Source organism: Ornithodoros turicata, chromosome 2 (genome assembly GCF_037126465.1).
Source record: "Ornithodoros turicata isolate Travis chromosome 2, ASM3712646v1, whole genome shotgun sequence".
Taxonomy (NCBI): domain Eukaryota; kingdom Metazoa; phylum Arthropoda; class Arachnida; order Ixodida; family Argasidae; genus Ornithodoros; species Ornithodoros turicata.
The window spans coordinates 54,722,526-54,738,790 of NC_088202.1; the positions used below are offsets into that span (position 1 = coordinate 54,722,526).

The following is a 16,265-nucleotide window of genomic DNA, read 5'->3' on the forward strand; positions in this document are numbered from 1 at the left end:
TCACCATTTGTCAACAATGTAACGACTAAAGTGTCTACGGCACTCCTCAGCAGCTCCCGCTGCTAATTCGTGTTAAATCCAAGCGATGACCGCCCTTCAATTTTTTCTCATCATGTTTGTCCAACATCACAGCAATTAAATTTTGTTTGCAATGAAACAAGCGAGCGACAATGACTGAAGGGAAGACCTACAAGTGAATAAATCTACAGCCACCATGGGCCGAGGTTAGCCAGCGACGGGAGCGCGACTCCACAAGCCCGTACAATAACTGCTCGTAGATGATGCGTGTACAGAGTCCTGCCCTCACTGCCTGGCTAGAAGTGACCCATGCGCCCACTGTCGGGACACTGATAGCGGCTGCCACTGGCGAATCCACACTTGATAATTTATTTCCACCATCAACAATCACAATTGTTTTTCACTCGTTGCTGGAATGGCTGGGTGAAAACGACGGAGGGATACATTTTCTCCACTGTCGTCATTTCCAGCGTTCTGCGACCCTACGACGGGCAAGCTGTGCACAAGAGCACAGGCGGTATTACGCGTGTCAACGATTCCTACAGTTTAAACTAAGTTACGACGTCTAGAATACACACGCATACACATACACACACAGCCAATGAAACTGAAACTGGTAAACACCATTGACTATGTTATACAGATGGACTGCTCCTTTCATTCAATGTGTTATTTACGACTTCGATGATTTGTGTAGTGGCGCGGTTTCTTTGGAACTTCCGCATGAACGCGCTCTAACGTGAACGATGTCTAGCAACACTGATCACACTTAAATATTCCTCATTCCTCCGTGCGCTCGTCGGTCATCGTCGACAGGATAGCGTTTCAGGGTAGGACTGCTAACAGACGAAAGCCCCTCACAATGAAGGGATTTGGCATCTTCAACGCGTTGCTCAGTGCAAGCATTATCTGCCACTCTCTGGCAGCGATCTTGCACAGGGACGTTGAAGTTGAAAACGGTAAGAATTTATGAGTCCATTTATCCATGTCTCGACTAAAATTCCGTGTAGATTTCAATATAGCACAATCGCTAAGTAAATAAGTACAGAATAAGGTGCAGTCGTCAGGGAGGTGCTGATCAAGTACCGCGTACTGGCTGTCTATATTTTGGTAGTGGATGATATGTTCCGATCGCGTCGTTGCGGCGCAGGACATATTCCAGTGCAGAATGTAACATTAACCTGAAAGGTTTTTCAATATTTTCAATTTTGCGTCAATTTCGTCTGTTTGTGTGTTCCAGCATCAGAACAGTTACTTTCCGTCGTCAGTCACGTATTAACGGGATGACTTCTTTCGCTAGTTCTTTTTACTTTCTTTTAGTCTTTTTACGCAGAATTTATGTCTCTGTGATCGCTTATGTGGCTGACATTTAAGAAGTTTCATGTAACGTTTTAATATAGGGCCACATAAAGTTAACGTAATTAACTTGGTTTTAGTTAATAATTAATGTTAATTAATAACGTGAAATTTAAAAAATTAAAAGTCGCCAAATTGAGCACTACGCCCGAGACGTCACCGACGGGGGGAATACCATTTCCGTTGGCCCTATACATTATAGTGCGTACCGTAGGTGTCACATATGCCTTGGACGTTCCGCAGCCTACGGCGGAAAGACGTGGGATATGTTAGCCTACAGGTTAGACGATAACGAATACGTGTTATACGTTTTCGCTTTTCTTTTGCATAGTTGTTCGCAGCCTACGCTGCGTCGGCTATTTCATCGCGCGTTATTTGGGAGTACCACTTCCGGCACCGGCGCTGAGTTACACACAATAATATGTGCTCTTCAGCGGACACTGCGCGATAATGATAAATAAACAATGCCTTTGTCTGATTTCGTGGCGTTCCTGGAGATAGCTCACAGGAAAAAGTTGTGCACGTACCTGCTGTCATGCTTCACATTTTAATTGTAGGGTTTGTGTTATTGGCGCAAACCGCATAGGCAGGGACTGCAACCGCGGTGAAGACCAGGGCTCGGAACCGTTATTTTTTGGCTTTCGGTTCAAGGTTATCGGTTCGGTTCGGGTTCGGGTTCAGCGCAACCAAAATAACGGTTTGAACCGATATTAATCGGTTCGAACCGGTTTACGTGTGCTATGCTAGTCAGTGTACCACATGTGAGAGGTTTGACGATGGCTTGGTCCTCCTTCCTTCCTCTTACTCCCTCGCCTCTACACTTGATAGGTACAAAAAACCATGCGTTCACAGCAGATCATCCCTTACTGAACCGAAAAGTGCTGGGAAATGGCGTACAGCATAACCCCATTGCAATTTTCTATCGCCAATTTCTAAGGAAAAAAAGAGAAAGAAAGCGGTCACGTGGTAGATAGGAGTATCCCAGAGTCCCATGCGCAGGCCGGCACTGTGCTTCCCGTTGAAAAGAGGGCGAGAGGCCGCTCCTGTGTTTTCTTACTCCATGCTCTGAACCATACGCCAACGTCTTTCCCGTGGTCGCTAGAGGTCTGCGTTGCTTGTGGATGTCACTATGAACTATTAAAATTTACGTCGCCTTCACACGCTGCGACGCTGAATGAAACGAAGCGCAAAAGCGCAAAGTGTAGCTGTTGTGCAGCACATCTTTTTTTCTTTCTTTCTTTTTTACACCTCGAGTCACAGAAATGTACAGGGATGTCGTGAACCTTTTGGAGGTGAGGCTGTAGATGCATGGACTCACCACTTTTTGGTTCATCAATTTGTCCGCTCTGTGAATTTCGCAAGATTCCGAGCGATGCAGGGATCTGGTGCGCGGCAAGTGGGAAGGTATAGGCGTCTTTACCGTCTTGCGAACCGGTTACCGCATCATGTTTTTGCGGTTCAGTTCCTGTTCGTTCAAGGGGAGAGAAAAAAATGTTTACGGTTCGGTTCGGGTTCAGTTCGGCAAAAAATAACGTTTTTTTTTTTTTGCGGTTTTCGGTTACGGTTCAGTTCCGGTTTCGACCCCTGGTTAAGGCTACCCGTGTGACAAGGGTATTCCTCCACTTTATGGGTTACGGTTGCCGGTAACGAAAATGAGGGAACCGGTTTACTTGCGGCAGACTTGTACGTATTTGGGGTATTGTATTTAAAATACTGTATTTTAAATACAATTTGCGTTATTTTGGTACTCTACTCAATACTTTTTGTTTTGTGTGTTTGTACTCTATTTAAAATACGTTTTATGGTATTTTCTACTCAATACTCTAATTACATATTTTGGATCTCCCTCTCAAACTTTCTGTGCCTCGTCTTTCCATTATCTTGCTTGTTCAGTGGAAATTTCCTGAGTCCCTGGGACTTGACTCGGACATTGGCACGTCTTGGAAGTCTCCATTTAGATATCTTGCCCTGTGTGTACTAATCCTTGGCGAGTGAGGGTTCTATTATGTGTACCCTGACGCGGTGATGCCGAATTCTGACCTCGCCGAGCTGCTAGAAGTTTGCTTTGTTCTGAGTCACATATACAGTATATGTGACCCACAAAATATATACCACAAAACTCCACTAAGTATATGATATACTTAGTGGAGTTTTGTGGTATCTCTTTGTCATCTTTTTGAGACTTGTGCTTAGATGACTCCTATCACACAGCGGCGGCTTGCGTAGTGCGCGGGGTTTAGGTGATTCATGTCACATAGCGGCGGCGACTTGCCGCATCACCAGTGGCCGATGACTTTTTGCTTTCAAGGACCAAAAAGAAATTATTCCGCGTCCATGTGTCTTGCAAATGGCTTGCGCGCGTGTCGAGCAAAGACTCAACGGCAAATAATGTCATAACGCCGAACAAGGCGGCCACAGGCGAATATTTTTTCGCTTTCTACAGCACTGTCCTCGGAAGCTCAGAAAGGGACAACAGTGCCGTACAAGAAGTGCACGGGTACATTGACGACGCGACGCCGAAGTCACGATGAAAGATGAAAGTCACTGAAAAGGTTAGCCAGGCCGTAGGGATCGAACCCACATCTTCTGGATTACCCGAAATCACGGCAATCACGGCATTGATGAAGTATCCTCGACTACGTGAACTCTTCTTAAGATAGAACGCCGCTGTGACTTCCAGTCCACCTGTGGAATGTCTGTTCAGTATTGCGGGCAATGTTTTGCAGAGAAAGAGGGGAAAGATGTCAGACGACCATTTTGAAATGCTATTGCTACTGCGGGCAAATAAAGTGTACGCTTAAAACGCAAGACTGCCTTATTTGCGAGAGGTACTCGAGTATATTAATTGTATTTCAGAAACCTTTTGAAGTATCTTGTAATCTATCTTAATTACTGTAATTTTCATGTATTTATACTCCCTTAATTACATTCTAACGTTAGTATTTATTATCTTAAATACATTTTGAGTAACTTGTACATGTCTGACTTTCAGTTCCTGCCGCGGGCATCTACACGACCACGTGATGTAGGCAGGGCTCCCGAGCACATGTCGTGAAGGAAGAGTGAATTTTATAGGTTAAGTGTTTAGCAGTAACACACAGAGGTTGTGTGCTGGAACAATGCACTTCTGGCAGCGTTGTGCATGGCGGCGCTACTAGTGGAGCCGCTACCGAATTCGCTACTCTTTTCAGTAGCGAAGTAGCGATCCCGCTACATTTTATATTGGTAACGGAAGAAGTATTTCCACTACAAATATGGCTAGCGGCTGACTCTTTTTCCGCTACCGCTACCACTATTTTCATAATATGGAATACGTGGAACACAGATAAAAACGAGATAACTGGGAAGCAGATTTTTTTTTCTTGTTCCTTTTAGCTACTTGTAAATCGGGCAGACTGATGCCATGATCTTCCTCAATTTCGCTAACTCTCATAAGATACGCCCAATCGAATATTTAGGTACACAATTTGTGTTATTTTGTGCATTTTTTTAACTCTTTTAGCTCACATTTGCGAATGACAAACAGGTATGTATAACGTGTTGCATAATGCGGGCTACGAAGCTAGTTTCCGTCATACAATCAGTTGCAAATCTAGTATGAGCGTATTGATAGCACATTTCAAACTGTGTGTTTTGCAACTTCATCGCTCGGAGTAGACAAACAAAGCGTCGTGCGTCTTGGTACAGGAATACTAGATTATATCGGCAATGCAACGAGATATCGCCATAGTCATTGCACTCCAAACATACCGCCGACTTTGCCGCTTTGTGCCGTGGGTGAAGCATTTCTAGCAAGATAGAATTATCTTAGCTTACAACCAGGGGTGTCGAACCGCAAAAAAATGCGGGTTCGATTCGCGTTCGCGTTGCTTGGATTTCGTTCCAGTTCAGTTCCGGTTCGGCCACACCAAAAATCGAACCGGTTCGCAGCCCGGAGCCCCGAACCGATTCAGGAACAGGTTCAACGCTTCGTTTTTATATCTCCCATAAAACTGCTTTTATCAGGAAATGCGTGGCTAATAGCTCACTGCTGTTGTCTGTTTTAAGGTTTTTGTAGTGAGGTACTCACTTTAGCGAGAGAAAGGAGAAATGGATGAACATTTGCAAATAGCGTCCAAGCTGATGAAGTGGTGTAGTCCCCTACTTTGTGTTCCCAAAGTCTCTTTTTTTCACACGCCAGTGCCAGCAAGGTACACGTAAAGGAAGTCTAATAAGATGGACAGCATTTGACATAGACGACGGTACTTGCCGGCACACTGCATTCGCAGCGTGAATCGATCTGAAACCGCACTGAAGCATGTCGAAAATAAGTTTGCCAGCCTTGCTCAGTCCGACCTCGCAGCAGTGTACCAGTTAATCCGCAACACAAAGTCGATGTGTCACGACAGAGTTGCGCTACCAGTAAGCGGAACTACATTTACTTTTCAAACCAGGACTAATCAAACAGGCAACGTTCTGCGTACGCTCCTTCTCCACATCTCATATGTTTGACTTGTTTAATTTTTACTGCTCACGTGTAAAGGGAAACGTTGGGCGCTTGCTTAATCACATATTCGTCCTATAGAGCTACACAACTGGCCTACTCCATTCCTGCTTCATTCGTCCGCGCGGCGTCTCCTCTCGTAAGGGCAGACGCCGCAGCGCGTGCGTAGGGAGCTAGCCGCGGCGCTCACAAGACAACTGTACTTCAACGTATTAAAAATGACGCTGAAAGTATACCAACTATACGTCCTCGTTTGACTGCGAGTTGAAAATTTGCGAAATCCATGATATGGAGACCAATGTGTCCTCGTTCGGGGATTGAGAGGGACTTGAACTCTAATGCTAACTTCTTTTATGTCCGAACCGTTTTATTGCGAACCGGTTACCGCTATTATTTTTTCCGGTTCAGCTCCTGTTCGGGTTCAACAGTGTCATGAAAATTTCGGTTCGGGTTCGGTTCGACACCCTGCTTGCAACCCGAATGCGATATAGTTATTTTCCTTACTGAACCTACCTTAACGAACGTGATCTAGTTATTTTCTCGCATTAAATACGTTATACTGTAGGTATGTGAGCCACACAAAACGAGAAAAAAAGCATTATTATTAGAACTTCGTGTATACTGGTGTTTCAGTTAAATACCTGGGCTAAATAATTCGCGAACGGGGGCACCAATAGAATAACTTTATTTTTTACAAGTATTTGTCCAATACCACCTACAAGCTGCGGACCGTGTGAATGAGTGGGAGGCGCTCATTATTTAAATAAAATTCCAATGGGTTTCGTGAAAAACATAACTTATAAAGCAGGGCGCAGTATGCATGAAAGTGGGTACTACCCCTTTGGGGACCTTCAGTGGACGCTTTTTAGAGAAAAATCTGCCACCGAAGCGGGTCATTTGTTGCAGTAATGAATTGGTTTCGGTTTACATATTTTTGTCGCGGCTGGTCGCGGTGAAGCGCAAAATAACGCTCTTCCACTCGGTGCCGGATTTACAGTGGTGGGGACCCCGGGGCACTGTGCTGTGGGGGCTCCCTCGTGTATTCTATGTATTCGTCTATTATATGTCTATAAATGACATCGTTTTGTATCTAAAGGACGACGGCCGTGTGGCACACTAGTCCGAGATTTTTCAGCAGTCAGGTTTTGTCACATTTTGAACATTTCGTAGACAAGTGAAATAAATATTCTATTCGTGTCTATCCAATGTGTTATTCGGGGTCGATATGCGTGGACGGAGGACAGATTTTTACTAAGTTTCCGTTTCAGGGATGCGTTTCAGGCATGCAAAACAGATTTCCCTTGGACAAGACCTTTACTGGTGGGGGCCCCTTTGTGGTGTGGGCCCCGGGGCAAGTGCCCCGTCTGCCCTCCCCTAAATCTGGCACTGCTTCCACTCCCTTATCCACCAAATCCACCAATGAATTACGTGTTCTTGGGCTTACTTCGCAACGGGGAGTGCCCTTAGCGGCCGCTTTAGGATCTTCACGGACCTATTGACAGTGATGAGAAAAAAAATTTCTCGTGTTCCGCAGGTTGCGCTGTACCATCCAATGTGTCATCCCTCCCAAAGGCGCAACAATGTCGAAGCGTCAACCTCAGTTCCTAAGCACAACAATAACAATAGCCATACGCATGACGATGAGATGCGGTGTTAAGCACATTCATTACGTCGACGGCAATTCATGATAGCTGATTGTATGATTTGGTTTGGCGGAAGAAGAAATCAAACTGGGAATTCCTGTCTCTTATGTTCAACTAAAGAACAACACGCAGGGCTAAGCAGACATGCGTAGAACACAATAACGACGAGCCTATTTGACGAAAAATGTAATCATTGCGGCATTTCTTTCGCAACCACTCATTTTATTTTAAAATATTGCAGTGGGGCCTGATCAAATGAGGATTTCTAGTGGCTCGTAAACACAACAAAAACCATGAGATAAAGAAAGTTTTCGGATCAACGATCAGCAATATGACGTTAGCCACATCAAACGAATGAGGCAATTTGGTCTTTCGATTGACAATACATTTCATTTATGGAATCCCATTTGTCAGGTTGAAGAGAACGCAGGCGTTCACAGTCAGGTCAGTCGCAGAAAATGTGTATATTAGGCAGGGCTGGGCAGTATTACAAATACATTGTATTATAATACCGTTACTGTAATACGTTAGAGTATTTGTATTACGTATTATAATACCCATCCGATAAGTGTATATGTATTACGTATTATAATACAAAAAATTCGAGTATTACTTGCATTGTATTACTGCAAAACTCGTAATACTTATGACTTGTCGTGCCTGATGTGATGGGTCTTACACGTGTATGATTTCGGTACCATTCCAGTCCTACGAACACGACCTAGTTCTGCCAACAGAGGACCACACTTCAACATACAACAAAGGGACGATTACAGGACCTGTCTACTCAAATTTCTGAGAAACTTCTCCTTCTCCACTCTGGGTGAACAACCCGGAGCCCTTAGGGGGTCATATCATAGGATGGAGTCAGGGTCGGTGCGTCAGAAAGTAAGGCTGCGTCCCGCGAGAGAATGCCCTGAGAGCTGTCAGTTAGTCACTTCGTCGTGATCTTTTGTCATTTTTTTTTCCTGGACTCTGCGCCTTTCCTGCGGACTTTCCTCGCCGTGCGAAGTTAGAAGTCCTCAAGTACCTCGATGACAAGCGCGTAGACTTGTCCATGTTGGACCCATCAGTTAAGAGTGTTTTCTGAAAGTTCAACACTAATTTATGTTCGTCCGCGCCGGTTGAACGATTGTTTTCGTTTGCGAACCTGCTACTCAGACCAAACGGACGATCGTTAGAAGATGGCGTACTTGAAAAGATGCTTCTTCTTAAGTACAATCAACTGAAATAAACATGCGGTGACCGGTCCGGTGGCTTCAGAAATGTGTCTGGGAATCCTTTTCTAATAACTGTCTGCCACGGCACAAAAGTATTACTAGTATTACTTGAGTAATACAAGGAAGTAATAGTATTATGTATTATAATACTTGAAAATAAGATGTATTATGTATTAGTATTATAATACAATTTTTTATCAAGTATTATGTATTTGTATTATAATACAAATTTTGAGTATTCCTGCTCAGCCCTGATATTAGGGCGAGGTGTACCTGCACCACATGGGCAGGCATCATCCTGCGCAACCTAATGGTATCTTCGATTGGCGGTAACAACACTCTAACGTTGAACTCCAATGGCAGGGTCGGAGCAAGTGGCAGACTCCGCAATGGAGTGGCTTGATCTGGCCTAGAGCAAGTGATCCGAATCTGCGATTGGAACTGTCGCGCCCAACTTGGAGTTTAGCCCTGGCCAATCCCCCTTGGTGGATGACGGCCAGAGACCGAGGAAGTAGAAAAAGGTACGCATGTTCCACTACAACCCCATGTTTTGCAACATGAAGGTTCTCCTAATCTCCCGACGTTGCCCTCGTAATGTCTTGCTCATCGCTTTCTTCAAGAAGCAAAATCGCCAACGTACGACGCGAAAGACCAGTCCCGGCGGAGACGTTGCGAAACGGCCATGTTAGCGAAGAAGAGACAGGAAATAGTTAGCGCGAGCGACAAGTGATACGTCATGGAGAGTTCCGGTTGAATGTGCCTGTTTTTGCGGAGCACTCTGGGTTGCTCCTTGAAGCGACCTTGGCTTGAAGGCCGCTCCAAAGCTCTCATTGGAAGACAGACTTGCAATAGAACAGACAATAGAAGAGACTTGCTCCCAGCGGAGCAAAAAAAAAAAAAAAAAACTTGCTCAGGAAGCGCTCCGAATCTGTTATTCGAATTCAACATAAGCCAGAGCGCTTCGAGCTAGAGGAAGAAAGAAGATGGTTGGAAGAAAGAAGATGGGAGGAAGAAACAACTGCCGAAGCTGCTGTCAAAGCGCTCCGTTTTGAGAAATCCAAGACAGAGCACGCTCTCCAGAGCGCACTAGGAGATCGGTGGCTGCCAGTCGAAGATGCCATAAGAACGCAACGCTTAAGGCGCGTTCACACTGCCTTGCTAGAATCCGGAACGGCGCCCGCAACGGCAGAATGTCACTTGGAGGACGCCGGAGGACCGTTCTCGGTCGCCGTCCAAGCAGTCGCTCCTTGCGCGACTGACGACGGCGGACGGCAGCGACCAACCAATCATGACGATGCGACTCCCTCGCCCTCATCGGTTTATCTCGAGAGCACGGCGGACCTCGGTCTGGACACTCCCGCCGTTCGCCGCTCCCCGCTCGGAGAGCGCACGCTCGGCAGTGGGAACAGACTTGTACAAAATACTGCGCAAAAGTATTTAAAATAAGATACTAGATACTCTACGGAAAAAGTATTTAAAATAGAGCACAAAATACTCAAAACTGAAAGTAATTTGAGTAGAGTACTAAATACTCTAAGAAGTATTTAAGATACTCTTTAAAGTACTTTAGTATTAGCAGTAAGTGAAACGCGTATTCTGAACGTGGCCTTACAAATGAAAGGAATAAACTTCATCAGCCACGCATATCTTTCATTTGCAACGTATTGGTGTCAACTGTCAAGTAATGCTTGGTGAACTTTGGTGAACCCAAGTAAACTTTGTTGACATGTTCTCACCCAAAACTTCGTAATCCCTCCTGTATGTCGGTTCGGGTCTTTCAACCTCTAGCACGTGTTTATTGCTTTGATGACCAAGGAAATAAATGTCGGGATTATCTTGTACCTGATCCCCTGGTGATTCACCTGGCAATATGAATAGGAACGGTTTTCGGACGAAGTTGGCTATTGACAAGCAAGGCCAGGCTTGGGACCAGCCTATTGTACAAGAGGATAAATGACAGATTCGTGAATTCCCGAGAAAAAGAAGAAAAAGGGGGTTAAATTCCAGTGAGCTCAAAATCTCGGCACGGCGGGAAGCGTGCTGGATATGGCTTGACGAGGAAGCAAAGTATTTTGAGTACTGAGTAGCAAATACCGAAAAAAGTATTTTAAATACATTAAAAATACTTGTCGCAAAAAGTATTGAGTAGAGTACCAAAATATCGGAAAAAGTATTTAAAATACTGTATTTTGTGTACGTACTCAAGATACGTACAAGTCTGAGTGGGAACGTAGCCAGCCCTCCGCAACTCCCCACAGAGCACATAGTATAAGGGAGGGTGGGGGTATATTGATTAGAACAAAGAAAAAAAGGGGAGGAAGGGGCCGATGGTGAAATAGCTTACCGTTGTTGGCCGCACGCGAGGAGGGCATCGTCACAACTATAGGAAAAAAAAAGGAAGAAGAAAGTCGAAGGGTTCAATGTGAAATATCGGAAGGATGAATGACGCTGATGAGACTGAAGTGCACTGTGGATTAGAGGTGCACTAGAGGGTCTTTGCACGAGGCCCGTTTCCTGGAGAAAACGGACGAGGCTGAGAGTTTTGGTAGTTCGTTCTGCATAAGAAACTTCGGGGAATAGGATGTCACTATGCTAGACCTGGAGTGTGCAAGGTGGATTTCCCGGATGGTGTGGTATGCGCGGCATTCTGTCAGGATATGTTCAATGGTTTTCCAGATGACGGCTTTGACCGCAGGTGGCATCCTCCCTAGAGCCCGCCTTGGGCAGTTGCGAGTTCGTGAACCCAGATCCCGTGCGTAACCCACGGAGCATTGTCAGTATGACTCAGGGAAGGCGTTTCATGGGAAGAGAGCGTCGATAATTTTGCATAATATCCTGTATACCAGGATGATGCACTTCAGCCATCCAGATGTTTAACGGCCATGTGCCTGTCGGTGTCGGCCTGACTGGCTGCAACGGAGGATGTGAGCTGGTTCCGCTCGTTCGTTGCCTCTGATGCCGACATAAGACGGGATCCATTGGAAGATAAGATCTCCGATTAGCTTATGCTGGGCACACGACCTTCGTATACAGCGGGCTAGGATGCTACCGCACATGGGGTTCATCATGTTAAACAGGGCACTTCTCGAGTCCGTACGTAAAACGGCCTGAACTATTCCAGTCACTTGGACCGCAGCTGCTGCGTGTAGAAGTGCCAGGAGTTCGGAAGTCGTAGAAGATATCTGGTAACGAGCTGATTTCTCTTGCAAGGCCACGTGCATTGACGGGATGTAGTACGCACTGGTCAACGGAGCCATCTATGAACACCAGAGTATGCGAGTGGGTAGATGTCAGATATCAGGTTTTCTGCCGCTATTCTGGCCACCATGCGGCTGGACTCTCTCATCTTCCGCAAACCTGGGATGTGAAGCGTTGTGGAGGGCACGACTTCACGCCATGGCGGCGTAGGTAGACTTGCTGGGAGTATAGGAAAATTCACACAACACTGTGCATAGGACCAATCAGAATGCAGCGATTGCTCCCTCAATCCTCCAATCAGAAATCTTTCCGTTCGGCTCGCAGCCTGACTGGTTGTGATTCTTGTTCTCCTGACCTCTGCTTTCCATACTGCCGCAGGCCATACTGGCTTGAGCTTGGCTGGTCCCGGGTACCACTGACTTCTAGGTCTACTAGCTTTCAATCACGCTGTAAAGTTCTTTTGTGATTCCAAAACCACTCTGAAAATTGTCGATGAACAGAAATTTATTTGAGCATTATACTGACACAATCGCCTGGCATACTGACGCATTTACATGCAGTGAGCGTAGCGCTTGCTGGCACACTGCAACCAAGTTTAAACTTGCAAAGCACGCATATCGATATAGACTATTCCCAACACCGAACAACTGTCACATACTTGCGCACGATCTCTTGATGAGCATGTCCTTGCCTCCTATACGTCAAACATAAAATGATGATGCTTCATGCATCCTATTTTCTTGTCAGCGCTATGCACATGTGACGGCGCTCGAACGTGTTCATTGAGCAAGAATTCACGACAACATTTCAGTTTGAAATCCGATTGGCTGTTCGTAGACTGATGCTTGTGTCGAGAAACAGTGCAACACGATCAAAGACACCACACGACACAACACAGACAAGACACAAAAAGACACAACACGGACAGGACGGCGAACGTACTTGCCTCCGCCGACCTGACATCCACCGTTCAAATTTCAAACGAAACCGCCGAGAGAGTACGCAGCACCCAGGCGAGGAAGCCCGAAGTGCCGTGGTGCCGTTTTCAAATTCCGGCAACCAATCGGAACATGCCCGCGGCGTTCGACCAATAGAAAGGCACGGATTGCTCCGGTCCCAGTAAGGTGCATTTTGACACAGATTTTGCGAGAGCTGTGGGGGGAGGGGGGGGGGAGCTGGCGTAGCTTTAGCGCCCAGCTGACACGCATAGAACGCAATATAACGGCACGCTTTGCTCATAAAAACAAAACGAAAAACAAAAGAAACATCAGTGAACCGTTTGTCTCGCGACCATTCATTGTATTTTGACTTACTGGACCTGAGCCTGTCCAGATAACGATATACCCATTGGACAGTTGGAAGAGAACGCAGACGTACGTGGTGGTGGTTGTGGTGACGAAACTGCTCGTCGTAGTCGTCCACGCTCAGGCGGGCAACGTCACTACTATCGCAAGATGTAGAGAGAGAGTTTCGGTAGAGTGGTGACCGTTGCCGTTTGAACCAGGAACGAGCTTATAGGCAGTAGGACCAGGACGCGGCAGTCGGCAACAACGTCTGAGAAAGGTGCTAATAAGAGGTAAGAAAGGTAGAAATACGGGAGAGGGAAAGTGAAGAACACACACGTACACACACATGCACACACACACACACAAAAAAAAAAACTTGGAGGAAGCCTTCAGTAAAGGTCAGTTCTTTTCCGCTAATCTGAGCCCGTGGTTTAGATTGGTGTCTCTCGTGAGAGTCACAAGGGCTGTTGTACGTTGGCGTCGTTCAGCAGGCGTCAGCAAAAGAGGATGTTGGAGGAGCTGTGGGGTCCTTGGGACACGAGCTTCAAGCGCTGCTTGTGGTAAGCAGTGCAGTCGAGGAGGACGTGCTGAGGCGTACTGGGGCTATTGGGGCGAGGTTATGACAACCTATAGAAATGCTCACCGTAGGCGAGGTGCAACTGCGTGCTACCGGCTCCCGTGGCCTAGTGGCTACGATGATGGCATTTCAGCCGAGACTGGGAGGTGACCCTGGTTCGAATCCGGGTGCCGGTCGTGTTGTCTGGGTATTTTCCCTGTGTTTGTCTTAGACACCTTAGGACAAATATCCGCACGGTTCCCTGTGAAGTCGGACCATGACGGACGATCACTCCCTGCGATAGTCGTGACGTTGCCCGCCTGAGCGAGGCCCACTACGGCAAGCAGTTTCATCACCACCACCAGCACCACCACGCAACTGCTTGACATGAGTAGTGTGGTACTGTTTGAAGCCGAATTGAAATCTCTTTGTCCAGGTTACTGCCTATGGGAGAACCTCCGCATATCGAACGGCACCAGTGTGCGCAGTGAATCCCCTTGTGTCGCTTTCTACTGCATGGCAGACAAACGCAGCGTCATCGAGTACATGTAAGTGATGATTTATGAATGGTTTGTACATCCTATAGACCCCCCCCCCCCCCCCGCCTCTTTTTTTTTTTTTTGCAGAAGATTCTTACTTCGAACTAGTTGCAGGCTGGCGTCCTTACGTAATGAAGATTCGAGTGCGTTGGTGATAGCTTTCGTTAGGACGCTACCCTGGAGAAACAACAACTTTATTTTATGATGATGGTGTTTCATCGCCGATGGGGCGATACTCTACCCCATTGCTGGTGGAAATGTGGGAAATGAAATACTGAGTCGCCGGCTCACAGCGAGTGGCGAAGTCCTACGGTGTCCAAAAAGGTCAGAGGAGCTTTAAGGGCACAGCGTTCGTGGGTTGGATTCGGCCATGTACCAAGCAGCTTTGAGCAAACAAGCTTCGAGAATTCAGATTATCTTGGAGATCACGAAAAATGAGAGAGCGTAGAACAGACCCGTTAGAGCTACTGAAGCGTACCAGTAAGAAATCGACTGAATCAGTGCGGCTAGGTAGCAACGCGTATTGTGTTGGCTGTAACGCGCATTGCCTTAGGCTATGACGTGGATAATAATGACAGGATGACGAAACAATGCAAATTCAGTGACAATGTATTAGAACACTAGCGCAAGTTCCCCCCCCCCCCAAAATAAAAAAGTATTTTCCTTGATAGTTGTGCAATTTTCGATAATTGCATAGCGTTTTCGTACAAGAAATACGCAACATATATCTGCAGACCACGAAGCAAACGTTTAAGCTCCGCCCCACAGAAACGCTCTCCCATTTTTACATACAGCTACGTCACAGGTCAAGAATGACGTAAGATGTGAATGTAGTTGAATGTGCTGTCACGTTTCATGGGAGCTCTTTCTTTTTTTGTGCAGTTGCGTTGCTTACGGATCTGAAGAAATTCTACCGTGCAGAAATCCAGTTCCAGCTGCAGGATCATTCCCTGACTGCTGCAGCCTTGCTTGCAAGGACCAGTCCTAAGAGAATGCGTACGCTCGACTAACTTCCGCATACACAAAATAAATTCCATCCACCTAAACTTGGACCATGCGTTCTTTGGTGGCTACCTTGCCAACCAAATGAAAGACTGCAAAAGACGGGTTCGTATCCACTTCTAATGACTGGCAACATCATACGTTCTTCTGAACGTCATGAACGGTACTGCTACCGGAGCTTCTGTCACATACTGCCACGCACTCCTGCCATATTTAGAAAGAAAATATTGCGTTAACTCTGTGCTCTACGAACAGATAGGCGTGGCTGTTGCTGTCAGGCCCCCATTTATGCGTGGCTTACGCATAACGTTCGTTTCGTGTGAACTATTTTTCCTTTGTACAGTTAAGTGTCCAGCGCATTTAGAGCAAGACTGTCCTGCAGAAATACACAAATACATTTCCAGCTACGAGACTAGTCCCAAACTGTTGTAGCCTTCTGTGCAGTAAGACGTCGTAAGAGACTACGTACTCTGATACAGTACGTTTACATAACATAGTACACGTACACACGCCCAGTCGTTGCAAACTGTCAGTCATTCCGTGGGTCAGTGCTCTTTATGTCTTCGGAATTTCGCCGTGGTCAGCATTTTTTAGATAGTCGATTGTACTGCTGTGTTTCAACTGGCTTTCAAAAGTGCCCATAAGAAATGAAAAAGGGAGAAGACACGGGCACGTTACCTACGCGTATCAAGCTGTGTAAGATACTCAGAAGAGGCAACTAATTTACAGTCACATGGCTCACTGAACGGTCACTGAAGAGTCACATGGCTCAGAAAGCCATCTATGTACAAGAAAAGTTGAGAAATCCAAAATGTAATTCTGTTACAGTTAGAGATGCGAAGCCCCGGAAAAAAACCCTCGTCCCTTTCGAAAAACCCTTTTCCCTCAGGAAAAATAGCCTATAATTTCCTGGCGACAAAATTCAAAAATGTACATTTTCATGCCTTTCATGCGTTCCAACCCG

General features: G+C 46.1%; 1 protein-coding gene across 1 annotated transcript; it reads left to right on the top strand.

Moving 5' to 3' along the window:
• The first annotated feature begins 785 nt into the window (after positions 1 to 785).
• Positions 786 to 15,345, top strand: LOC135383499 (complement inhibitor CirpT2-like). Its single transcript, XM_064612924.1, has 3 exons — positions 786 to 977; positions 14,197 to 14,308; positions 15,182 to 15,345. The coding sequence occupies exons 1-3, from the start codon at positions 881 to 883 to the stop codon at positions 15,285 to 15,287; spliced, it is 315 nt and encodes a 104-aa protein (XP_064468994.1). The 5' UTR covers positions 786 to 880; the 3' UTR covers positions 15,288 to 15,345.
• Positions 15,346 to 16,265: the final 920 nt, after the last annotated feature.

What these genes read in the sequence shown, in the direction of transcription:
- LOC135383499 (XM_064612924.1), top strand. Translation starts at nt 881, where the DNA reads ATGAAGGGATTTGGCATCTTCAACGCGTTGCTCAGTGCAAGCATTATC. An exon ending in GGACGTTGAAGTTGAAAACG is followed by an intron (nt 978 to 14,196) that starts GTAAGAATTTAT and finishes CTCTTTGTCCAG; the next exon opens with GTTACTGCCTATGGGAGAAC. An exon ending in CGCAGCGTCATCGAGTACAT is followed by an intron (nt 14,309 to 15,181) that starts GTAAGTGATGAT and finishes TTTTTTGTGCAG; the next exon opens with TTGCGTTGCTTACGGATCTG.